The sequence below is a fragment of the Schistocerca cancellata genome, chromosome 2, assembly GCF_023864275.1.
Source record: "Schistocerca cancellata isolate TAMUIC-IGC-003103 chromosome 2, iqSchCanc2.1, whole genome shotgun sequence".
Classification (NCBI taxonomy): domain Eukaryota; kingdom Metazoa; phylum Arthropoda; class Insecta; order Orthoptera; family Acrididae; genus Schistocerca; species Schistocerca cancellata.
Genome location: NC_064627.1, coordinates 1,093,965,283 through 1,093,990,080, shown reverse-complemented (window position 1 = coordinate 1,093,990,080; position 24,798 = coordinate 1,093,965,283). Strand labels below are relative to the sequence as shown.

The window sequence follows — 24,798 nt, the reverse complement described above, 5'->3', positions numbered from 1 at the left end:
TATTTTCTATCTGATAGTAAAGACTACTAGTTAAAAACATTTTAAAATTTCTCAGCTTCTTCTTTTTTTATCATAAGAGAAAATAAGTTTAATTCAATAACAAATGTAGATGAGTTTTCATTTCCATTTAATGGCTCCAAAGTGAATGAGTTTTAATTTTTCTGGTTTTTGATGAAAAAATTGAACTATACAAAATGTCTTACACTCATTGTCATTGATTTATATTCATTTATCTTCAGTTTTCATTGTTTTACATACATTTTTCATTGATTTATGTTCATTACGATGACTTACCTACATTCTTTACTTATTTGCTTTTGGAATGTATTTTGGTAATTGTAATATAAACTCTTTTATTTCTTGATAAAATTTCAGGGGGTAAATATTTAGTGACTGAAATAAGATACACAGAAGCCAAAATATGAACTATTTAAGACATTTTTCTGTTCAAAAAGGGAACCAAATATCTTTGAACCACATAACTAAATGTTTTTGATAATCGTTTATATTCATCAATTCAAGTATGTCTGTGGTTTTCCATTAATTTATATTCAGTTTCCTTCATTTATATCATTACTCATTATTTTATATTTAATTTTCTTTAATTTACATTTATTAATCTTCATTTACCATCATTAATTTACAAACTTTCTTAGGTGATAAACATAGCGAACGTAATCCTGATACACTAAAAAAATATGGATCAGTTTTCATTACCTTTTAATCTCTCCAGTCTAAAGACATATAAATCTCATTAAATATTTTTTTATTTATTTATATTTGACGATCTTCTTAACTTTCTACGTGCTCCAAAAATTGATATAGCTTTCCATGATTTTTTCCAAAAGGTTCTTAATTCTTTTAAAATTACACAATGAATATATTTTATAACCTTCAGTAGTGTTGTTAATTTCTTTAATTTAGTTCATTGTATTTTAGTATGTCTTTTCCCGTCTGTTTTTACTATTTTATAAGTGTTATTGCTGTTCAAATTATTCTGTGAGTTACTAAAACTTTAAAAATAATATCTACAAAAAAACCATTGTTTAAAAATGTCATACAAACTGACTTCAGTTTTCCAAACTTTTTCACATGTTCTGTTATACTTTTTTTCATCTCATATTTAGTACAATTTTTAATACCTGTCCAATGTCATCCAAAGAACTCTGTATGTCATCTTTCATTACTGCTTTTGTTCGAATAATGTCTATTAAGGTGACCCTTATTTATACATATTTCACAGGCTGATCTTATTTTGTCTAACTTTCTCTCTTATTCATTCATTTGGTTCAACGAATTGCATTTAGTACATTTTTTGTCTACTGTGTGTTTTCCCAATATTTGTCCATTTAATATATATACACTCCTGGAAATTGAAATAAGAACACCGTGAATTCATTGTCCCAGGAAGGGGAAACTTTATTGACACATTCCTGGGGTCAGATACATCACATGATCACACTGACAGAACCACAGGCACATAGACACAGGCAACAGAGCATGCACAATGTCGGCAATAGTACAGTGTATATCCACCTTTCGCAGCAATGCAGGCTGCTATTCTCCCATGGAGACGATCGTAGAGATGCTGGATGTAGTCCTGTGGAATGGCTTGCCATGCCATTTCCACCTGGCGCCTCAGTTGGACCAGCGTTCGTGCTGGACGTGCAGACCGCGTGAGACGACTCTTCATCCAGTCCCAAACATGCTCAATGGGGGACAGATCCGGAGATCTTGCTGGCCAGGGTAGTTGACTTACACCTTCTAGAGCACGTTGGGTGGCACGGGATACATGCAGACGTGCATTGTCCTGTTGGAACAGCAAGTTCCCTTGCCGGTCTAGGAATGGTAGAACGATGGGTTCGATGACGGTTTGGATGTACCGTGCACTGTTCAGTGTCCCCTCGACGATCACCAGTGGTGTACGGCCAGTGTAGGAGATCGCTCCCCACACCATGATGCCGGGTGTTGGCCCTGTGTGCCTCGGTCGTATGCAGTCCTGATTGTGGCACTCACCTGCACGGCGCCAAACACGCATACGACCATCATTGGCACCAAGGCAGAAGCGACTCTCATCGCTGAAGACGACACGTCTCCATTCGTCCCTCCATTCACGCCTGTCGCGACACCACTGGAGGCGGGCTGCACGATGTTGGGGCGTGAGCGGAAGACGGCCTAACGGTGTGTGGGACCGTAGCCCAGCTTCATGGAGACGGTTGCGAATGGTCCTCGCCGATAGCCCAGGAGCAACAGTGTCCCTAATTTGCCGGGAAGTGGCGGTGCGGTCCCCTACGGCACTGCGTAGGATCCTACGGTCTTGGCGTGCATCCGTGCGTCGCTGCGATCCGGTCCCAGGTCGACGGGCACGTGCACCTTCCGCCGACCACTGGCGACAACATCGATGTACTGTGGAGACCTCACGCCCCACGTGTTGAGCAATTCGGTGGTACGTCCACCCGGCCTCCCGCATGCCCACTATACGCCCTCGCTCAAAGTCCGTCAACTGCACATACGGTTCACGTCCACACTGTCGCGGCATGCTACCAGTGTTAAAGACTGCGATGGAGCTCCGTATGCCACGGCAAACTGGCTGACACTGACGGCGGCGGTGCACAAATGCTGTGCAGCTAGCGCCATTCGACGGCCAACACCGCGGTTCCTGGTGTGTCCGCTGTGCCGTGCGTGTGATCATTGCTTGTACAGCCCTCTCGCAGTGTCTGGAGCAAGTATGGTGGGTCTGACACACCGTTGTCAATGTGTTCTTTTTGCCGTTTCCAGGAGTGTATATAATATAAAAAGTATTATTATTATTATCTGGAGAAAACAGTCATTACTTTCGTTTTTCATTCACCTACCAAATTGTTTTAATTGTTTAATTTCATTTACATCAATTATTTATTCATTTAGCTCAATTTATTATTCATTAACTCAATTATAATTTATTTTCCTTTTTTCCTACATATTTCATTCATCTACATCAGTTTTTCATTCATTTAACTTAACTCACAATTTTTATTCATTAATCTCAATTAGTTATTTATTTACCTCCATTTTTTATTAATTTACCCAAATATTTTTCATTTACTTCAAAATTGTATTCGTTTATCTCAATTATTAATCACTTACTTCAAAATTATATTCATTTACCTTTCAATCTTATTCATTTGCATTAATTTATCATCAGCTATCTTAAATTGTCGTTCATTTATGTTTATTTATCATCATTTATCTCGATTTTTCGTTTATTTACTACCATTTACCCTAATTTTTCATTTATTTACCATCATTTAACTCAATATTTCATTCTCAATTTTTCATTTATTAACAACAATTTTTTTATTTATTTACCTCAATGACTAATTACTTTACCTCAATTTTATAAATATGATTTACCTCTATTTTTCATTCATTTACATTTATTAAGCATCATTCACCTTTTTTGTTCCTTTTCCTTAATTCACCTTCAATTACCTTAATTTTCTCATTAATTTACATTCATTTACCATCATTTACCTTAACATTTCATTCATTTGCTATCATTTACCTTAATTTCCTGTTCTCCATTTTCTATTCTGATACACAAATTCTTTATCCATTTATGTTCATGTACTTCTATTTTTCGTTTATTTACTTCAATTTTTCATTTGTCCCCCTTCTTTTTCTTTCATTTACTTCATTTTTCAACTATTTACCACAAATCTTTATTCTTATTTTATTTTCCTTCATTCACATCAACTTTTGTCATGGAAGTCTAAATTTACAAACGCCTTCAGTCACAACATTTCGTGTTGTAAGAACTACACGATGCATTTAGGACCGTTTGGGTCTGTCATCAGGTGTAATTTGTTTTAAAACATACTTTATTTTTTTCTCTTGAATGAGGTGATATGCATATTCCTGTAATTAAAAGGTTTGGTGTTAGGCTATGAATTTCCTAAGTCAAACAGGGAAAATATGTATGAAATAGTGGAAAAGATGAACAGTGTAAACTTACTACATAATCCAAGAAAAGCGTTTTTAACGTTTTAGCACCAGCATAGATTCTTTTCTCCATCGTTTTCGTACACATCACTTTATTTAAGAAGCAGATTTGCACACACATGTTTGTAAACACTTCACAGATGTTTTTCTACATGGTGTAATCAAAGATCAATTTATTTATTGTGCTAAAGTTCTGATTATTAAACAATTGACATATGCAGGAAACAACTTTAGAATAGGTCTTTAAAATTAGTTAAATAACTGTGGTTTGCGAAATCTGTTTGTTCATTTAACAAAGATTCTGTATTTTTTATTTTGTGGAAGTATATCTCCAGTTGTTCTAAAAATTTTAATGTCTTACCACTGGCTTAAATAGGTAGTACTATCAAATGATTTCTAGAATGTTGATGAAATGTTTCGTTTTCGACTCATATTGTGCAAAGACTGACTTTTCGAAGTGGTTGAGCCTAAAAGCATTAATGTGTTCTTGAAAACGGGTTGTGAAGTTTCTGCCTCTTTTCCCTACATAGTAAGCAGATCGACTGGGGCACAATACTTTGTACACTCCACTGTTGGTGTATGTTTGCATATTTGATTTTATGTTATGGGCGAGTAAGTTTCCTAACTTACTATTAGTTGAGAATGCGACTGTTACATTTGTTTATTTGAAGAGGTTAGCGATATTTGTGATGTGGGACCCACTTATGGTTTCCGGCAAATTTTTTCACTTCTTTCACAGTGTGGGCATTTGTTGTCTTACTTTTGTGTATTTGTCTGACTAAAGTGTCAATTGTTTTGGCTGTATAGCCACTGTGTATGACAATCCTCTTTCTTGTATCTATTTCATTCTTCAGTGTGTTTTCTTCCAAATCAGGAGAGTGTACTCTGCCTAGCATGAACCTAAATACAGCATGTTTCTGTGTGGTAGGATGGCATGACGAGTTGTCCAGCGTTATGTCTGCATATGCGCGTTTTCAGTGTAAACTGGACTTACGTTTTTGTTGATGGTTGGTAATTTCAAGATCTAGGAAATTTATGCTTTTGTTGTCCTCATGATCTATTGTGAATTTTATGTTTTTATGGAAAGAACTGAATGCTGCTAGTAGTTCTTCAATCTCATCTTTTGTTCCATTAAAGAACTTACTTGCCAGATGATTGAGAAATATGTCTGCCAGAAAACTTGATATGCTACTGCCCATGGCAGGACCCTCTTTCCATTGGTTCTTTAATGAAAACAATATATTCAAAAGGAAAATAATATATTACTGCAGAAATGTTCACAATACCTGGCTGTGTGTGATGACTGTAGGCATTTGTTGATCCATACTTCCAGTGTATTGAGTACAGTCACATTTCAAGTTGCAAAACATGGATAAAATTAATTTTTTATCATTTACCTTTATTTATGTTTGTTCACATTTGTTATCCATTTTTTGCTATGGTTTTGATGATACATGGTATTTGTTGCCCATTTTTTATTGTTTGTTTCAGTGTCATTATTTATGGTTGTCCAGAATTTATTGTCTATTTGATGATCCATGATATTTTGTTTTTCATTTATTGTTGTTTACTTGATAGTGAATGATTTTTGGTGTTCATTTTTTGTTTGTTTACTAACTCACTTTGCTGTCCATTTTTTTGTTATTGAGAGAAAAAGCCATTTACATTCAGACACCTTCATTTTATATTCCTAGTCCTTCATTTTTCTTTCATATACCTCCATTTTTAATCCATTTACTGTCGTTTACTTCATTTACCTTCATTTACATGTGTTGACAATTTTTTTTATTATTCACCTGCGATTTTGTTGGTGAGCACTTGGTAAATGTTTGAAAAAATATGACAATGCTTGAAAAAGTTCGGAAAAAGGGTGAATATTCTTGAAAATGCATGGATAACGTTTAATTTGGGTCGTTTACCCATTATACTAGAAATAGTAATGTAACATCCAGAAATCCATCTGAAGATGTACCTAAAAAGGTTCGAAAAAACCGGTTCATGGAATAGTAAATAACTATTCAAAAAAGTGACTGGTTGTAGGTTCATGTATTTAAATTCATTTACTTTTGTTGTCCATTTGAGTTGAAAAGTGAGGTAGAAACTTTAATGCCCATTTCAGCTGAAAAGTGAACTAATAAATTTGTCATCCATTTGTTTTACATACTGTTACTGGATGTGAATACCTAAATACGATTTTTTTTACCGTGTGGCTAGGGCCTCCTGTCAGGTAGACCATTCGCCTGGTGCAAGTCTTTCGGGTTGACTCCACTTTGGCGAGTTGCATGTCAATGGGGATAAAATGACGATGATAAGCACAACACATCACCCAGTCCCTGAGCGGTGAAAATCTTTGACCAAGCTGGGAATCGAACCCGAGCCATTAGGTATGATATTTTGTCACGCTGACCACTCAGCTACTACGGGTGGACAATACGAAATATTGAGAAAAAGTTTGTACAGGTCTTAATAATGAATCTAAAATTATTTGCCAGACAAATATTTGCAATTGATAAGTGGATGGGATTTTCAGTTTTTTGAAAATGGAAATATTAAACAGAGATACAAAGTTAAAAGAAGGTGATTATAATGAATTTCATTATACTGGATTTTTAGTTTGAAAATATTGTTCTTGAAACATTTTTGGACATTTTTGCTTCAAATTTTACCACTTTTATAGAAATTTTTGGAAAATGAAAGGGGAATGATCAGACCTTAGCAAAAGTTTTCAATCAAGTGATGAACAACTTGAAAAATAGTGGAAATATTCAAAAAAATTATGAACAAATCCGAGAAATGATGAAATATGATGAAAATTAACAAAAAATGACTAGTTTTAATTATGCACATGTAATGTCCAATTTTTGTTATTACTTTCTGAAGTTTTGATAATGTCTCGTTCTCTGGTGCTATTTTACTGTGTTTTGACCTATTTTTGTGGCATTTAGTAAAATTATACGATTTATTAAAATTTGTGAAAAGTGCACTACAAAGTGCAATATATATCAACTTCCTTAACTTCAGGCCAAGCATCACTTTGAAGCATTGCATTCAGATTCCGTGACGAGCTTGCTTTCAGCTTTGACCACAGTTTCAACAAATTACCTTCTGCAGTACTGCTTGCCTTTTCTGATAATGGCACTACAGTCATAGTAAATCTTGGCGATTGCATTTGTCTCATTTACATGGTTATTTGAATCTTACTTCAGACTCTTTTATCATACATTGCAAGTTTTTACTGTGATAATAATATCATTGCTTGTCAAATGTTTTCTTTAACAGGAAAAACCGAATTAATTGTGAATCTTGTTTCGTTTAATGGTCCTACTTCATATTTTGAAGGGGTTAATCAACAATTTCATATATAGGGTCCAGTTTCCACACCAACTTTTAATTACACGACTCTAAGCTAGCATCCCACTCTATCTTTAGTGATAACTTGTCATCAAGCTTATTGTTCAATTTTTTCCTTACATTTACATACCTAGAATATTGTGGCAATGGCAATTCGTTTGTCTTAATTGTTGGGAATCTCATATTTGGTAGATACTTTGATATAGTCATATTTATTAAGAAGTGTGTTTTGGATTAGCACAAGAGGTCAGTCTGTTGTATATTCATGAGGTAATGTCATGTATGTTGTTAAGCTTAGGGTGGTTAGAAGCCATCAAGGGCACTCCAAGATAGGAAATCAGAGACACAACGCAGAGAGCAGGCAAAAGTGGTAGCGTTTAGGTTACTGGAGCTAAATAGTAACACTAGAGTCTCGCAAATTGTAGACGCTCTTGGCAGATTTCCAGGGAAGAAGTTTTACTTCAGAGAATTAACTGATAACTCCATCCATCGATTAGATTATGTTTAAGGCGTTACAGTAGAAGATGGCCACGAAAAGGCAGATATTAGCAGAGGCAGCAAGCTTGATACTTGCTCCTGAGAACTGAAACACCAGTATATTTACACAAGTTACAGTGCTACTACAGCAGTCTCCTCTCATAAAAGGACTGAGGGTGGGGTCAAGTGACATAAAACACTGTTGCTGCTGGCCATAATAGGAGTGGCAGTGGCGTTTAGCTTTCAGCTGAATGCTGTTGCGGCCAAACTTGGGAGTTTCTTGATGTAAAGTTCACAAGTATCTGTACTTATTGAGTAGGAGAACGGGGGAATCTAAAAGTGCCCAGAATGAGATTTTCACTCTGCAGCGGAGTGTGCGCTGATATGAAACTTCCTGGCAGATTAAAACTGGAGAACTTCTGTAAAGTTTGGAAGGTAGGAGACGAGATACTGGCAGAAGTAAAGCTGTGAGACGGGGCGTCAGTCGTGCTTCGGTAGCCCAGATGGTAGAGCACTTGCCCGCGAAAGGCAAAGGTCCCGAGTTCGAGTCTCGGTCGGGCACACAGTTTTAATCTGCCAGGAAGTTTCAATCTAAAAGTGGTTGGCCAGAGGCGCCCTGGAGGTGCAGAGTGGATCGCCAGATCGACCAAAGCTTATTAAGTGCTGGTGGATTGGTGAGTCGACTACAGGAAGACAGAAATAATTTTCCACCACGATTCTTTAGTAACCCATGTTTTTATCTTCAGAGTGAGTTCTCAGTCAGGTCGTTGCTGCACCGACTCCGTGACCCTCTTGGCCAGCCTCAGTAAGCACCAACATGCCTGTTTTCTCACCTGGAGTGCTGCTCTCGAGTTTGTACTTAACATGCCGTTAGTGTTCGCTACTTCTGTTAGCGCCCACCCCCATGGATGCAGACACTGACTGCTGTTGTGCAACCTTAGCCTTCAATGTAGCAATTAGTCTGATTTCTAATAAAAAATGTTAATCAGACCTCTGCACTCCATAAGTCTCCTCCTGCAAGAATCCTGTTGTGTTTTAGAATCCGCGCCTCTCGTAGGTGCCATGTGACAGTGTTCGGCGTTTTTCCAAGTCATAACTTCTTTCACTCAGAATTTGTCTTTCTGCATATGCTCCTCACCGCTCGGAAATTGCACACTGACTCAAACCCGTCTTTCCTCTACACTGTGTCAGGACATGACAAATGTAAACATTTTCTTGTGTCAGATGTGGGATATTTCGTTAAAGATTTTTGAGACAGATAGGGGCTTCGCACATACTCAGCCCGATGTCGTGACTGTACTGACGTCTGTGAGACTCAAATGAGAAGAAGCACTTGGTATCCAATAAGAACAGATGGAGTGCGAGGAGCAGAAGAAAGATGCAGAGGTTCGGAAATTGACACCTGACAAGGGAAGACATGAACAGGGCAGCACTTTCTACAGGACTTCACAACAGTGCAGGGCCACGGCAAAGCCTGAGTGACAACAAGATGGAGCTCAAGGTGTGGTCCAGGAACGTCCACCAGGACAACGACATGTCTCAACAATGCGACTCAGCAATAGAGGGCATGTGGCACCTTCGCAGGTTTCAGTAGTAGCAGTGCAGACAGCAGGTGGCATTGGCAATGGCGTGGCACAGTACAGTTGAGGGCAACATAATGCTGTGGACCTCACACAGTCACATTCTGCTCGACTCATCCTACCTCAGCTCAGCTCTGCTCACCTCACCTTAGCACAAGTCATCTCGCCTCTGCACAACACGTCAGCTGACAAAAGTAGGTCTTGGCCTCGTCGAACAATGCAGCTGCCGACGGTGGAACAGTAGTATGTAACATTAGTAACAGTGATTGCTTTAAACTCAATTCCCATGCTTTTGTTGGTACAATTTATGCGTTAAATGAATTTGTCAATAATGTAAACATACTTTTTTTGAATTAGTACTAATGCAGACCATCCAATATTGTTACAATTCGTCAAAAAACCCGTATTCAGGGTCCTGCACAAAGTAAACTGCTCGTACATGTATTATCTTCCACATAGGAAGAGGCAAAAAATAATTTGTTGGAAAATTATGCATATAAACATAGTTTGTATTACTATGCTTGTAATATGTTTTCTAATAGGCAGACAAAGGGAGAATCGATTGTAGATTGGGCCACTAAAATAGATACACTTCATCAGTTGTTTCGTGAAGCTCTCCATAGTGCAATGCTAGTATCAGAACTAGCGGAATACTTGTCATTAGTAGGAAAATTAATTCAGGTCATCTATGATGAGCGCATACAGACAACATTGTGGGTGTAACAGGCGAAAACATCACCTTCACTGAGGCTGTTGAGGTAGCTTTGACAGAAGAGTCGAGAATTATGTCCATCAAGGGAAAAGAATTTGCTGATAAAAGTCATCAGGGCAAGATGGGGAAGGGCACCCTTAAGTATTTTTCATATGGACATGTAGAGTATACGACTGCAGAAGTAATGTTAAGAGTAGAATCTGTGGCATATCAGGGCATTTAACGTGAGACTGACGACTTGAGAAAGAATACGCAATGTAGAATCATCTCAAGCGTGTCTAGAGAAGCCAAGACGTGTATAAAACTGAAGAAAGTATGAAGATTAAAGGTATCACAAGTCTGGTCATACATACATATGGCATGGCAGTTTTAGATCTTGGAATAGATCAGGAATCAAGAGTGTAATGTAAGTTTCATCTGGTAGGAGAGGAATTAGATATTCGCTACGCCAGTTCAATTGTTAGAGATTTCTATATGAAGAATGGTGTAGTAGTTAATAGACGATGGTCAGTTGCACCTCCATGCTGTTTAAAGTGGATTTTCACCGTTTAGAATATGTCCAGCACATGTAAACAGACCTGCTGCTGTATGAGCGATATATATATATATATATATATATATATATATGGCCTCTTGAAAAAGGTGCTTTATGTTTTAACTATTTTAGTCATGTTAGACCTTTTATAACGTGCTGATTTTTGTCCACTTGACAACTCTAGGTGAGGTTCATCGGAAAATGAACATGTTTAACAGCAGAGTGGCTTTTAAGATCTGAGGATGACACAAAGACTGTCGGAACTGGTTGTCTTAAATAAAGAAATATTTTATGCAATATGGTTCAAAATTGACTAAGCACTATGGGATTTAACATCTGTGGTAATCAGTCCCTTAGACTTAGAACTACTTAAACCTAACTAACCCAAGGACATCACACACATCCATGCCGGAGACAGGATTCGAACCTGCGACCGTAGCAGCAGCGCGGTTCCGGCCTGAAGCGCCTAGAACCGTTCGGCCACAGAGGATGGTTGCGATATAGGTTGTTGAATGTTTTTAACAAGTAAACAGATCGCTCCTTCAGTACTCTAAAAATCAGAAAATTCAATCGAGACTTGGAGCACTTTAGACTGTTTGCATATGATACTGTCACTTAGAGTCTAGAAAAGTAATCAGAAGATCAAAACAAATCGCAAAATCAGCTATACACGATATCTGTGTAGTGCGAAAAGCTGCAGCTGTCTCTGAATAAGGAAAACTGTGAAGTCATCCACATGTGTACAAAAAGAAATCGGTTAAACTTCGGTTACACGACAAAACACACAAATTTAAAGCCTTTCAATTCAACTAAATACCAAGGGGTAACAATCACAAACATCTTAAAATGGAACGATCACATGGATCACGTTGTGGGAAAGACAAAACAAAGACTGCCTTTTATGGCAGAACACTTAGAAAATGCGACAGGTCCATTACAGAGACTGCCTACACTGCTGTGTGTTATGGGATCTTTACCATATAGGGTTGACGGAAGACTTCGAAAGAGTCGAAAGAAAGGCCGCTCGTTTTTTACTATCGCGATATAGGGGAGAGTGTCACGGATATGATAAGTGAAATGGGGTGGCACTCATCAAAACAAAGGCGTTTCTCGTTACGGCGAGATGTTTTCATGAAATTTCGATCACCAACTCTCTCCCCTAAATGTGAAAATACTTTGTTACTGCGTACTTACAAAGGAAGAAATGATCATTGTAATGAAATAAGAGAAATCAGAGCTCGTACAGAAAGATTTAAGTGTTCATTTAGAGAGTGTTCATTTAGAGAGTGAAATGATAGAGAAACAGTCTAAAGCTGTTTCAAAGAACTGGGTAAATGTGAAGAAATCATGTAGATGTGGAGACAGATGACAGTGCCACTAAAGCGGATTTACTGAACAGGGTTTTCGGAAATTCGTTCACCAAAGAAGACGAAGACAGAATTCGAATCGAGAACAACTGCCAACTTGAGTAACTTAGCAGTCGATGTCATGGGCATATCGAATAACATAAATCACTTAAAGAAGGCAACGCCTTCGATCCAGATTGTATTTCAGTTAATTTTCTTTCAGAGTATCCTGATATAATAGTTGCATACTTAGCAATCATGTTCAACCGCTCGCTGGACGAAATATCCGTACTTAAAGACTGGAAAGTTGCACAGGTCATGCCAATACTCAAGAAAGGAATAGGGCAATCCTCTCAATTACGGACCCATATCAATGACGTCGATCTGAGGATTCAGGAACTTATACTATGTTCGAACATTATGAGTTATCTCGAAGAAAACTATTTATTAGCGAATAGCCAGCACGGATTCAGGAAACATCATTCGTCTGAAACGAAATCTCAAAAGACTTCCATATTTGTAGATTTCCTGAAGCCTTTTGCACCTCACCCCACGTCCGTAGCTTGTGGTCTAGTGGCTAGGGTTGCTGCCTCTGCATCACAGGGTCCCGGGTTCGATTCCCGGTCGGGTTGGCGATTTTCTCTGCCTGGGGACTGGGTGTTTGTGTTGACCCCATCGTGTCATCATCATCATCATCATGATTCGTGACAGTGGCTTGATTGGACAGTGTAACAATTGGGACTTTGTTCGGGCGCTGATGACCGCGCACTTGAGCGTCCTACAAATCGAACATCATTATCACCACACCCCACAAGCACCTTCTAGTCAAACTGCTTGCCTACGGAGTATGGCATTAGTTGTGTGACTGGATTCGAGACGTCCTCTCAGAAAAATCTCAGTTCGTAGTAATTGAAGGAAAGCTATTGAGTAAAACAAATGTGATATCTGGCATCCTCAAAGGAAGTGTTAATACTTCCTCTGCTGTTTGTAATCTATATACACGATTTAGAAGACAATCTGAGGAGCTTTCTTACATTTTTGACAGATGATGCTGTCATTTACATCAAGTAAAGTCATCAGAAGGTCAAAACCTATTGCAACATGATTTAGACAAGATATCTGTACGGTGCGAAAAATGTCAATTGACACTTAACAAAGACAAGTATGAGGTCATCCTTAAGAGCACTAAAACGCATCCGCTAAATTTCGGTTTAACGATATGGCACACAAATCCAAATGTTGCCAGTTCAATTACAGTTACGATCAACTTAAATTGGAACGATCAAATAGAAAATGTTGTCTGGAAGGCGAACCGAAGGCTGTGTTTCATTGGCAGAACACTTGCAAGATTCACAATATCTACTAAACAGACTGCCTACACTACACTTATCCGTCTTCCTGTGACATAATGTCTCGCGGCGTGGGATCCTTGTCAGATAGGACAGAACGAGGACGTCGAAGGAGTCCAAAGAAGGGCAGCTCGTTTTGTATTGCCGCGAAATAGGGTATAGTACCACGGATAAGACACGCGAGTTTGGGCGGCAGTCATACAAAGACGAAAACTTTTAACGAAATTTCAATCATCAACTTTCTCTTCCGACTACAAAAGTGTTTGCTGACGCCCATGTAAACAGGGATAAATTATCATCGTAATAAAATAACAGAAATCGGACCTTGCACGAAAAGATTTAAGTGTTCGTTTTTTTCACGCGATGTTTGAAAGTGGAACAGTAGAGAAAGAGTCTGAAGGTAGTTCGATGAAGCCTCTGTCAGGCACTTAAGTGTGATTTTTAAAAATGAACAGTCGAGATCGCAATAATATTTCTTTGTTAACCGTTTTCGGCTTATCTACAAGCCATCTTCCGAACGTTTTGGTCCTGCAAGGGTAGGAACAGTGAGGTTACAAACTGTACTATTACTTATGGCCTTTAAATAAGATACAGAAAAGCTGTAGTAAAAATTACAGACAGTGCGATTGTATATGACGTTAAAAAATACAGAAAGGTTATAGTGTTTAACCTTGTGGTTGGTGCTGGCGGCTCCTAGGATTTTTCGAGATACCACGATTGTACAGTGACTGATGACTGTGGAGCCACAGGTTAAATAGTGTGCATTTCGCGCGTCGACTATGGCTTACGTCATCACCAGCCAATGGCAAACGCTTCGAAAGAGGATTGGGTTGGGTTGTTTGGGGGAGGAGACCAGACAGCGAGGTCATCGTTCTCATTTGATTAGGGAAGGACGGGGAAGGAAGTCGGCCGTGCCCTTTCAAAGGAAGCATCTCGGCATTTGCATGGAGCGATTTAGGGAAATCACGGAAATCAGGATGGCCGGACGCGGGATTGAACCGTCGTCTTCCCGAATGCGAGTCCATTGTGCTAGCCACTGCGCCACCTCGCTCGGTACTTCGCAAGAGCTGTGTGCAATTTGCACAGTAAGTTCGCGTAGTCCACGTACTACTACGTAAGATGTTAAAACATTATCAAGCATAAGGAAAGTAGTCATTTATATTAAAATAAAATAAACAAACTTACAAAACAAACAGAAGGAGCAGTGTAATCTATTGACACTAGTGTGGAAGACAAATACTTCGTTCTTACAATGTTTTGTCGATAAAAGGAATAAACAAGGGAGTGATAATTATATACACATAGATATTACATAAATAATTAGAGGTAAAAATGTATTAAAAGATACAACTATTAAAATATGTACAAGCCGTGTGTATTTAATAGGCAGGGCCCTCTGGTTGGAATTTAAAACGACGCCGTTGCCTAGACAACGTGAAGGTTGAGATGGCCGCTATGGTATCATAGAAGTGTGTACTGAAAAGGGAACTTCAACAATCGCTTAACACGATCCAGACTTTTTGTCAAAGATTGTCAGTGGCGAAGAAAGTTGGGTTTTAGCTATGACCCTGAAATGAAGCCGTGATTGTCGTAATGAAGAGTCATTCCCATAGGCGAAAGAAAAAGCTCGACAAGTCAAGAGCAATATTAAGTGCTTGTTGATCTGTTTCGTATATTGACGTGACTGTTGATAAAGAGTTCGTCTCACCTACTCACAACGTCAATAAATGGCTCAAACGGCTCTGAGCACTATGGGACTTAACATCTCAGGTCATCAGTCCCCTAGAACTTAGAACTACTTAAACGTAACTAACCTAAGGACCTCACACACATCCATGCCTGAGGCAGGATTCGAACCTGCGACCGTAGGGGTCGCGCGGTTCCAGACTGAAGCGCCTAGAACCGCTCGGCCACCAGCGGCCGGCGTCAATAAATAGTTTTGTCGCTTTACTCTAAGAGGTTTCAGAGAGGGCATGAGGAGAAAACGCCAATAAGATGGCTTACGAACAACTGGATGCTCTTCCGAGACAATCAACGACCGCCTAATGCCTGCATTGTTCAGAAATATTTTACTAAAGACAGGATGACAGTACTTTTCTCTACCCGCCATACTCACAACACATATCTTCGTGTGATTTCCTCCTCTTCCTCAAGCCGAAAAATCAAGCTGAAACGGCAACTATTTGTTAGAGGGAAGATGATTTAAACGGAATCAAAGAAGGTACTAAACACATTTACAAAGAAACATTTCCGGGATGCATATCAAAAGTGGCAGTATCGTTGGGACCTGTTTATTCACTCTGAAGGGATCGTTCGAAGGTGGTGGTGCATTACAACAAGATGCACATAATAAATAATTTTAAATGTTGATGTTCCAGTCTTCAGTCCGAAGGCTGGTTCGATGCGTCCTGTGCAAGACTCTTCACCTCCAGATTACCACTGCAGCCTAGATCCCTTTGAACCTGCTTATATCTCTTCGTCTCCCTCTACGATTTTTATCCCAAACACTACCCTCCAATACGAAATTGTTGATTCCATGGTGTATCAGAACATGTCCTATCAACTGATCTCTTCATTTAGTAAAGTGGTACCACAAATTTCTTATCTCTCCAACTGTGCCCAGTACCTCCTTATCAGTTACGTGATCTGGCCATCTAATCTTCACCATTCCCCTGTAACACCAAATATCAAGTGCTTCTTTTCTCGTCTTAACTGAACTGTTTATTGTCAATATTTCACTTCAATACAAGGGTACTCTCCAGACAAGTACCTTCAGAAAAGGCTTTCGAATACTTAAATTTGTAATCTCTTTTAACAGATCTCTCTTCTTCAGAAACACCTTTCTTACAATTGTCAGTCACATTTTATATCTTCTGTACTTGAGCCATCATTACTAATATTCATGCCCAAACAGCAAAACTCATCTACTACTTTTAGTGTCTCGCTTCCTAATCTAATTCCTTCAACATCGCCTGATTTAATTAGACTACATTGTAATACATCTGTCTTGATTTTATAAATGTTCATCTGTCTTTCAAATTCTGAACGTGGGAGGGGTAAAATACACGGAGCGAAGGGCTATTTACAATTTGTACAGAAACCAGATGGCAGTTATAGGAGTCGAGGGGCATGAAAGGGAAGCAGTGGTTGGGAAGGGAGTGAGACAGGGTTGTTGCCTATCCCCGATGTTATACACTAAGCAAATCCAGAAGGATGTAGGTTGCAGTAGGTACTGGAAGATGAAGATGATTGGACAGGATAGAATAGCATGGAGAGCTGCATCAAACCAGTCTATGGACAGAAGACCACAAGAACAACAATGTTCATCTTATATTCTACTTTCAAGACAATGTCTATTCCATTCAACTGCTCTTCCAAGTCTTTTGCTGTCTCTGACAGAATTACAGTACCATTGGCAAACCAGAAAGTTTTTGAAACTTCCTAGCAGATTAAAACTGTGTGCCGGGCCGAGATTAGAACTCGGGACCTTTGTCTTTCGCGGGCAAGTGCTCTACCGAGTGAGATACCCAAGCACGACTCACGTCCCGTCCTCACAGCTTTAATTCCGCCAGTACCTCGACTCCTACCTTCCAAACTTTACAGAAGCTCTCCTGCGAACCTTGCAGAACTAGCACTCCTGAAAGAAAGGATTTTGCGGGGACATGGCTTAGCCACAGCCTGGGGAATGTCCCAGATTGAGAATTTCACTCTGCAGCGGAGTGTGCGCTGATATGAAACTTCCTAGCAGATTAAAACTGTGTGCCGGATCGAGACTCGAACTCGGGACCTTTGCCTTTCGTGGGCAAGTGCTCTACCAATTGAGCTACCCAAGCATGACTCACGCCCCGTCCTCACAGCTTTAGTTCTGCCAGTGCCTCGTTTCCTACCTTCCCAACTTTACAGAAAATCTCTTCTGCGAACCTTGCAGGTGAAAGCTTCAAAATCGTTATGCGTCTATACTGCCGATAATTTAAACTAGAAAAAGCTCATTGTGGAACCCCTAAAGCAGTTTAGTTAAGCCAGATTTGCACTTATAGTCACGGCAAATCTTGGGAAGAGCAAATCGGTGAGTTGACATATTTTGCGTATTTTCATTCAGTAGTGTTGTATGGAATAATGTTCTGAGTTAACACACCTTTAATTAAGAAAATCTTCATTGCTCAAAAACGTGCTGTAAGAACAATACTTGGTGCTCACCCACGATCATCTTGTAGAAGTCTGTTTAAGGAGCTGGGCATTCTGACTACTGCTTCACAGTATATTTATTCCCTCATAAATTTCGTTGTAAATAATTCACTATAGTTCAAAAGGAACAATTATGCACATAATTACAAGACATTCATTACCCGAAGTTAAGACTATCTTTAGCACGAAAAGGGGTGATCAATGCTGGAACAAAATTTTTTGATCACTTACCAGGTGATATAAAATGTCTGAAAGACAGCAAAGTATAATTTGAAAAAAAAACTGAAAAAGTTTCTCCTTGACTACGCCTTCTATTTCGTAAGAGAATTTGTATCATTATAATATGTAAAAAGTGTTGGGTAGGAATTGCTTAGATCTGTATATTTAAATAAATCAGTAAATGAAATAAAAGAAAAAGGGTATAAATGTTCAGCATGTAGCTATACTTACAAGTTAGTTAGTCATGTGAACGTAAAATGAGTCGTTCCACGTCATTACGATTTATTGTGCTACATGATTCCTGGGATATGAAATTAACAGGTATATTTCGGGAACTTTGTGATACCACACTGTACATTAGTTGCAGCCTGTTCCTTTCTAAATCAGTTCTTCGCTCCAAGGACGTGCTGTGTATTGTGGTCAGAGAGAAGTAACGGCGGTAGCCGGCGCAGCTGCGCTTACCTGCACGTGCGGGGGCGTGCTGAGGGCGTAGAGCAGCGCGTCGGCCACGTCCTCAGGACGCAGGTGCGGCCGCGACAGCACCGCCTCGCGGGTCAGCACTTTGAAGTCCTGGAAGACGTCGGTCAGCACCAGGCCGGGGCTGATCACCTGCGGCACCACAGGGGGTGGAGTCAGCGGAGAGGGCACCGCCAGCACAGTAGGAGCAGGGTAAACACTTCAACATGTACAAGACTGCGATCGGTCCTCAAAAAGTAAGTTACACGTTATTACGATGGGGCAACCAACTTACGAGGGCTGTCCAGAAAGTAAGTTACGATCGGTCGCGAAATGGAAACGACTATGAAAATCCGATAAAGCTTTGCAAAGATGTGTTGGGCAGTGTCTCTAGTATGACTCTAGGTAGAATTATGTCGCTCTTTTCATTCCTGAGTTCTTAATGAGCGCGTAAAGATGTTATAGAAAATACTGTCTCCCACCAAGTACGAGGGCCTGGTGAGAATTTTCCCCTGAAGCTATGCAACCAACATTACATAACTGTCGTGCGGTTTCTTCTTCAAGACAATTCTCAGCCTCATTCTGCAGGGACAATGAAGATGTTCCTGCATCGTTTGGATTGGAAATGTTTGGTTACCCACAATACAGCCCGCAATTGTCTCCCACTGAGTTTCATCTCTGCTCAAACGAACCGCTGGCTATGAAGACAACATTTTGCCACAGACAACGAGCTTTAGGCCAGCGTAGAGAATTGGCGTAAAGCACTGTCGGCTGCCTTCTATGATGAGGGTATTGGAAAATTGGTACAACGCTACGACGAATGTCTGAGTCAGAACGGCGACTACGTAGAGAAGTAGCTGAAAGGTGTAGCTAACTGTTACAAATGAAACATTTCTGATTTTCACTGTGATTTTCATTTCGCGATCAATCGTAACTTACTTTCTGGACAGCCCTCGTATATTCAACGCCGAATGAAACAGATACGAGGGGAGTTCAATAAGTAATGCGACACATATTTCTCTCGGCCAATTTCGATTCAAAAAATGCTGAATTTGTTGTCGGACATCATGGAATATTCCCGCTTCAGTCCCTATAAAGGGTCGTTCAATAAGTAATGCGACACATATTTTTCTCGGCCAGCTTCGGTTCAGAAATGCTGAATTTGTTGTGGGACATCATGGAATATTCCCGCTTCAGTCCCTATAATTTCATGAAGTTGCGACAGTGGTAGTCCTATATGTAGCCTACAAAATGGCGTCTGTAACGGAGTGCGTTCCAAGCAGACAGCTGTCACTGAGCTACTTCTGGCGGAAAACAAAAGCATCGCAGATATATTCATAGGCGCTTTCAGAATGTCTACGGAGACCTGGAAGTGAACAAAAGCACAGCGAGTCGTTGGGCGAGGCGTCAGTCATTATCGCAACGAGGTCGCACAACTGTGACTCTTGCAGTGTTGGAACGTGCGGACACTCTCATTCGAGGATATCGTCGGATCACCATCAAACACCCTCCTGCTCAACTGAATGTCTCTGCTGGTATTGCCGACAGATTCGCCCGCCAGTTGGGGTACTCAAAAGCTGTGAGCCCGCTAGGTTTCTCACCGCCTAACAGAAGACCATAAAGAGCAACGAAGAACCCTCTGTGCGGAATTGCTCGTGCGTTACACGGCTGATTGTGAGAATTTTTCGTCGATCATCCTCACATTTGATCAAACATGGGTTCATCACTTCGAACGGGGAACAAAACGGCAATCCGTGGAATTGCGCCACATCACTTTTCCTCCGGAAAAAAAAAAGTTCAAAGCCGCACCTTCAGCCGATAAAGTCGTGGCGACGGTCTTCTAAGACTCTGAAGGAATTATTCAGTTTGATGTCCTCTCTCACGGTGCAACAATCAACTCTTAAGTGTACTGTGCTACCCTCAAGAAATTGAAGAAACTACTTCAGCGTGTTCTTAGCCAGAAAAATGCAAACGAACTTCTCCTTCTCCATGACAACACAAGGCTTCATACAAGTCTGCGTAACCGAGAGCAGCTGACAAAACTGCATTGGACTGTTCTTACTCATCCGCCCTATTGTCCAGATCTCACTCCTTCCGACTTCAGTCTGTTTGGCCCAGGGAAGGATGCACTCCGCGGGAAGCAGAACCTGAATGATGGACATGCTATTGATGCAGCAAGACATTGCCTGCAACGTTGACCAGTAGAGTTGTAAGACGTCCATGACTAAGGAATTTATTGTTAGCGCACTTGAGCAGATGCAACTTAGATGGATTGCTCACGCGCTGCCTGCGATATGTTAGCTACAATAGAATCGCAGAAGAGAGAGGAGTGTCGGCAGCAGTAGCAGTAATAGCTCGCAGTCGGGCGGTTGGGTCAGGTCGCTCGTAGAGAGCAGTTGTCGAGTTGTACAGCTCACAGAGAGCATTTGTGTCCTGGAGTTCGGACAGTGGAGTCCAGTAGTCGTGTTTCGTAGCTCGAGAAGAGCAGTGGAGTTGTGGAATTACCAAGGCCGGTTGTGGAGAACGATGGCGGTGCCTGAGCAATGTAGTATAACGTAAACGCAAAATATTGTTGTTCTTTATTGCCGCGGACGTGTGTTAATTGCTACAACTGATTTTTGTACTATTGTTATATCAAAGTCCCATGTAAATGCTTTTCAAAAATCTTGCAATAATAATCTTTCTTATAAAGAAACCAACTTTTGACAGTCATTCATCTGAATTTAAAGTTTTTACAAATTTCTCCTATCCATAGTCATGCCATTTATCGTAAAGAAAATCAGCTGTTTTTCATACATAAGGCAGAATATAGTGGCCAGCACTGTACTGGGCTGTGCCAGAAAAATTTCTTACAGGAGCAGATATATATGCGTTATTCGGCGACATCACTGAGGTAAGAATTTTCAGTTTATTCAGAATAATTTTTCAGGGCCATGACGCAGCATTGCTGACGTCCAGATTTACCAGTTTAGAGTCACAGTCAGTTAATTATTGAAAGGTTACATTACGAGATTTCTTTTGAAAAGTTTTATATGAGTCAAATTTTTATTGGGATGTTAGTCCCTTTTTATTACGGAATTTATTTATTTGTTGGGAGGTTGCAGAATGGTACCACTCGGCATTACAGGCCCTTCCAGTAAGGTGGCGTAAGGCTGTCGCGTTGAACGAAGATTATGTTCAAAAATAGGATTTTGTAGCCAAATGTGTGGGGGAAATAATATGGTGTATTGGAATCGTGAACAAAAACCAACCTGCTTTCAGAAAAAAACGTCTTGCATTACTCCTTGAACGCCTCTCGTACATGTCCCTGTGGTATTTTTCAACGTAGTCACCAAGTCTCTGTAACCGACGGTCGCAACGTTCTAACACTCTTCGAGTTCCTCGCCGATAGAAATCCGCACCTTTGTAACGGAGCTGTTCGAGAAGTGCTGTGTGAATGTTCTCCTCATCGCCAAACCTACGATTGCTGCTACTGCCCGAACATTGTCGCCTGAGGACGACGTCGATGGCCTCCCTTCCCGACCAGCATCGCCCACACGTGCGCGACTTAGCCAAGTTGTTGGCACCATTTCACTACGACACTGCGCTTGGTCCGTATACCGCCAGAATTACACTGCGAATCTATGTCCAACTCACACATTTTACCGACAAGAATCTTAGTGTCCCTCGTACTTCAAATTTGTAATACGCGTCCAGTTGTCCCTCCATCACATTTAAACACTGAGAACCCTGTCTGCAGGAAACCTGGAGTGCGTCCTCCTTTCTAACAATGTGCCGCTCTTGGTACACACGGTTCCTAGCGTGGGGACGACATGTGCAGCTTACCCTCTGAAGTCACCTCGTACCAGCAGCGTCAGACAAGTCTTTCTTTCCGGGCCGGCGTGCTCAAAGCAGGTTGCGTTAAGTAAGGAGTAGCCAACTACTCAACTGTTAGAACACGTCAATAAGACTACGGAAGCAAGCGCGATCGCTTGTTTCGAAATCTGGTACGTTCCTCCGTATACTCCTTGGAGTAGGGATGGGAAAAACAGACTGATTCAAACCGATACCAGTGTTATAGTTCTGAATAACCGGTATTTTTCGGTCTTTATTTCATCTTCAAATAGTGAAGGGAGACGAAAATTTAATACTCATGGGTGACTGGAATTCGATAGTAGGAAAAGGAAGAGAAGGAAACTTAGTAGGTGACTATGGACTGGGGGCAAGAAATGATAGAGGAAGCCGCCTGGTAGAATTTTGCACAGAGCATAACTTAATCATAGCTAACACTTGGTTCAAGAATCATAAAAGAAGGTTGTACACATGGAAGAAGTCTGGAGATACTGACAAGTTTCAGATAGATTATATAATGTTAAGACAGAGATTTAGGAACCAGGTTTTAAATTGTAAGACACTTCCAGGGGCAGATGTGGACTCTGACCACAATCTATTGGTTATGAACTGTAGATTAAAACTGAAGAAACTGCAACAAGGTGGGAATTTAAGGAGATGGGACCTGGATAAACTGACTAAACCAGAGGTTGTACAGAGTTTCAGGGAGAGCATAAGGTAACAATTGACAAGAATGGGGGAAAGAAATACAGTAGAAGAAGAATGGATGGCTTTGAGGGATGAAGTAGTGAAGGCAGCAGAGAATCAACTAGGTGAAAAGACGAGAGCTAGTAGAAATCCTTGGGCAACAGAAGAAATATTCAATATAATTGATGAAAGGAGAAAATATAAAAATGCAGTAAATGAACCAGGCAAAAAGGAATACAAACGTCTCAAAAATGAGATCGACAGGAAGTGCAAAATGGCTAAGCAGGGATGGCTAGAGGACAAATGTAAGGATGTAGAGGCTTATCTCACTAGGGGTAGGATAGGTACTGCCTACAGGAAAATTAAAGAGACCTTTGGAGAAAAGAGAACCACTTGTATGAATATCAAGAACTCAGGTGGAAACCAAGTTCTAAGCAAAGAAGAGAAAGCAGAAAGGCGGAAGGAGTATATAGAGGGTCTACACAAGGGCGATGTACTTGAGGACAATATTATGGAAATGGAAGAGGATGTAGATGAAGATGAAATGGGAGATATGATACTGCGTGTAGAGTTTAACAGACCACTGAAAGACCTAAGTCGAAACAAGGCCCCGGGAGTAGACAACATTCCATTAGAACTACTGACAGCCTTGGGAGAGCCAGTCCTGACAAAACTCTATATCTGGTGAGAAAAATGTATGAGACCGGCGAAATACCCTCAGACATCAAGAAGAATATAATAATTCCAATACCAAAGAAAGCAGGTGTTGACACATTTGAAAATTACCGAACTATCAGTTTAATAAGACACGGCTGCAAAATACTAACACGAATTCTTTACAGACGAATGGAACAACTGGTAGAAGCCGACCTCGGGGAAGATCAGTTTGGATTCCGTAGAAATATCGGAACACGTGAGGCAATACTGACCCTACGGGTTATCTTAGAAGCTAGATTAAGAAAAGGAAAACCTACGTTTCTAGCATTTGTAGACTTAGAGAAAGCTTTTGACCATGTTGACTGGAATACTCTCTTTCAAATTCTGAAGGTGGCAGGGGTAAAATACAGGGAGCGAAAGGCTATTTACAATTTGTACAGAAACCAGATGGCAGTTACAAGAGTCGAGGGGCATGAAAGGGAAGCAGTGGTTGGGAAGGGAGTGAGACAGGGTTGTAGCCTCTCCCCGATATTATTCAATCTGTGTATTGAGCAAGCAGTAAAGGAAACAAAAGTAAAATTCGGAGTAGGTATTAACATCCGTAGAGAAGAAACTAAAACTCTAAGGTTCGCCGATGACATTGTAATTCTGTCAGAGACAGCAAAGGAATTGGAAGAGCAGTTGAACGGAATGGACAGTGTCTTGAAAGGAGGATATAAGACGAACATCAACAAAAGCAAAACGAGGATAATGGAATGTAGTCGAATTAAATCGGGTGATGGTGAGGGAATTAGATTAGGAAATGAAACGCTTAAAGTAGTAAATGAGTTTTGCTGTTTGGGGAGCAAAATAACTGATGATGGTCGAAGTAGAGAGGATATAAAATGTAGACTGGCAATGGTAAGAAATGCGTTTCTGACAAAGAGAAATCTGTTAACATCGAGTATAGATTTAGGTGTCAGGAAGTCGTTTCTGAAAGTATTTGTATGGAGTGTAGCCATGTGTGGAAGTGAAACATGGACGATAAATAGTTTGGACAAGAGGAGAATAGAAGCTTTCGAAATGTGGTGCTACAGAAAAATGCTGAAGATTAGATGGGTAGATCACATAACTAATGAGGAGGAATTGAATAGAATTGGGGAGAAGAAGAGTTGTGGCACAACTTGACTAGAAGAAGGGATCGGTTGGCAGAGCATGTTCTGAGGCATCAAGGGATCACGAATTTAGTATTGGAGAGCAATGTGGAGGGTAAAAATCGTAGAGTGAGACCAAGAGATGAATATACTAAGCAGATTCAGAAGGATGTAGGCTGCAGTACGTATTGGGAGATGAAGAAACATGCACAGGATAGAGTAGCATGGATAGCTGCGTCAAACCAATCTCAGGCCTGAAGACCATAACAACAACATTTCATCTCAGTTATAACAGATAT

The 24,798-nt window shown here is 40.3% G+C and overlaps 1 protein-coding gene across 1 annotated transcript in view; it reads right to left on the bottom strand.

The window, feature by feature from the left end:
* Nucleotides 1–24,798, bottom strand: part of LOC126149856 (farnesol dehydrogenase-like) — a 103,414-nt gene that overhangs the window by 14,648 nt on the left and 63,968 nt on the right. Inside the window, exon 5 of the mRNA XM_049915837.1 lies at nucleotides 18,198–18,344. Within this exon, the coding sequence (XP_049771794.1) occupies nucleotides 18,198–18,344 (147 nt within the window). The remainder of the gene's footprint in view (nucleotides 1–18,197; nucleotides 18,345–24,798) is intronic.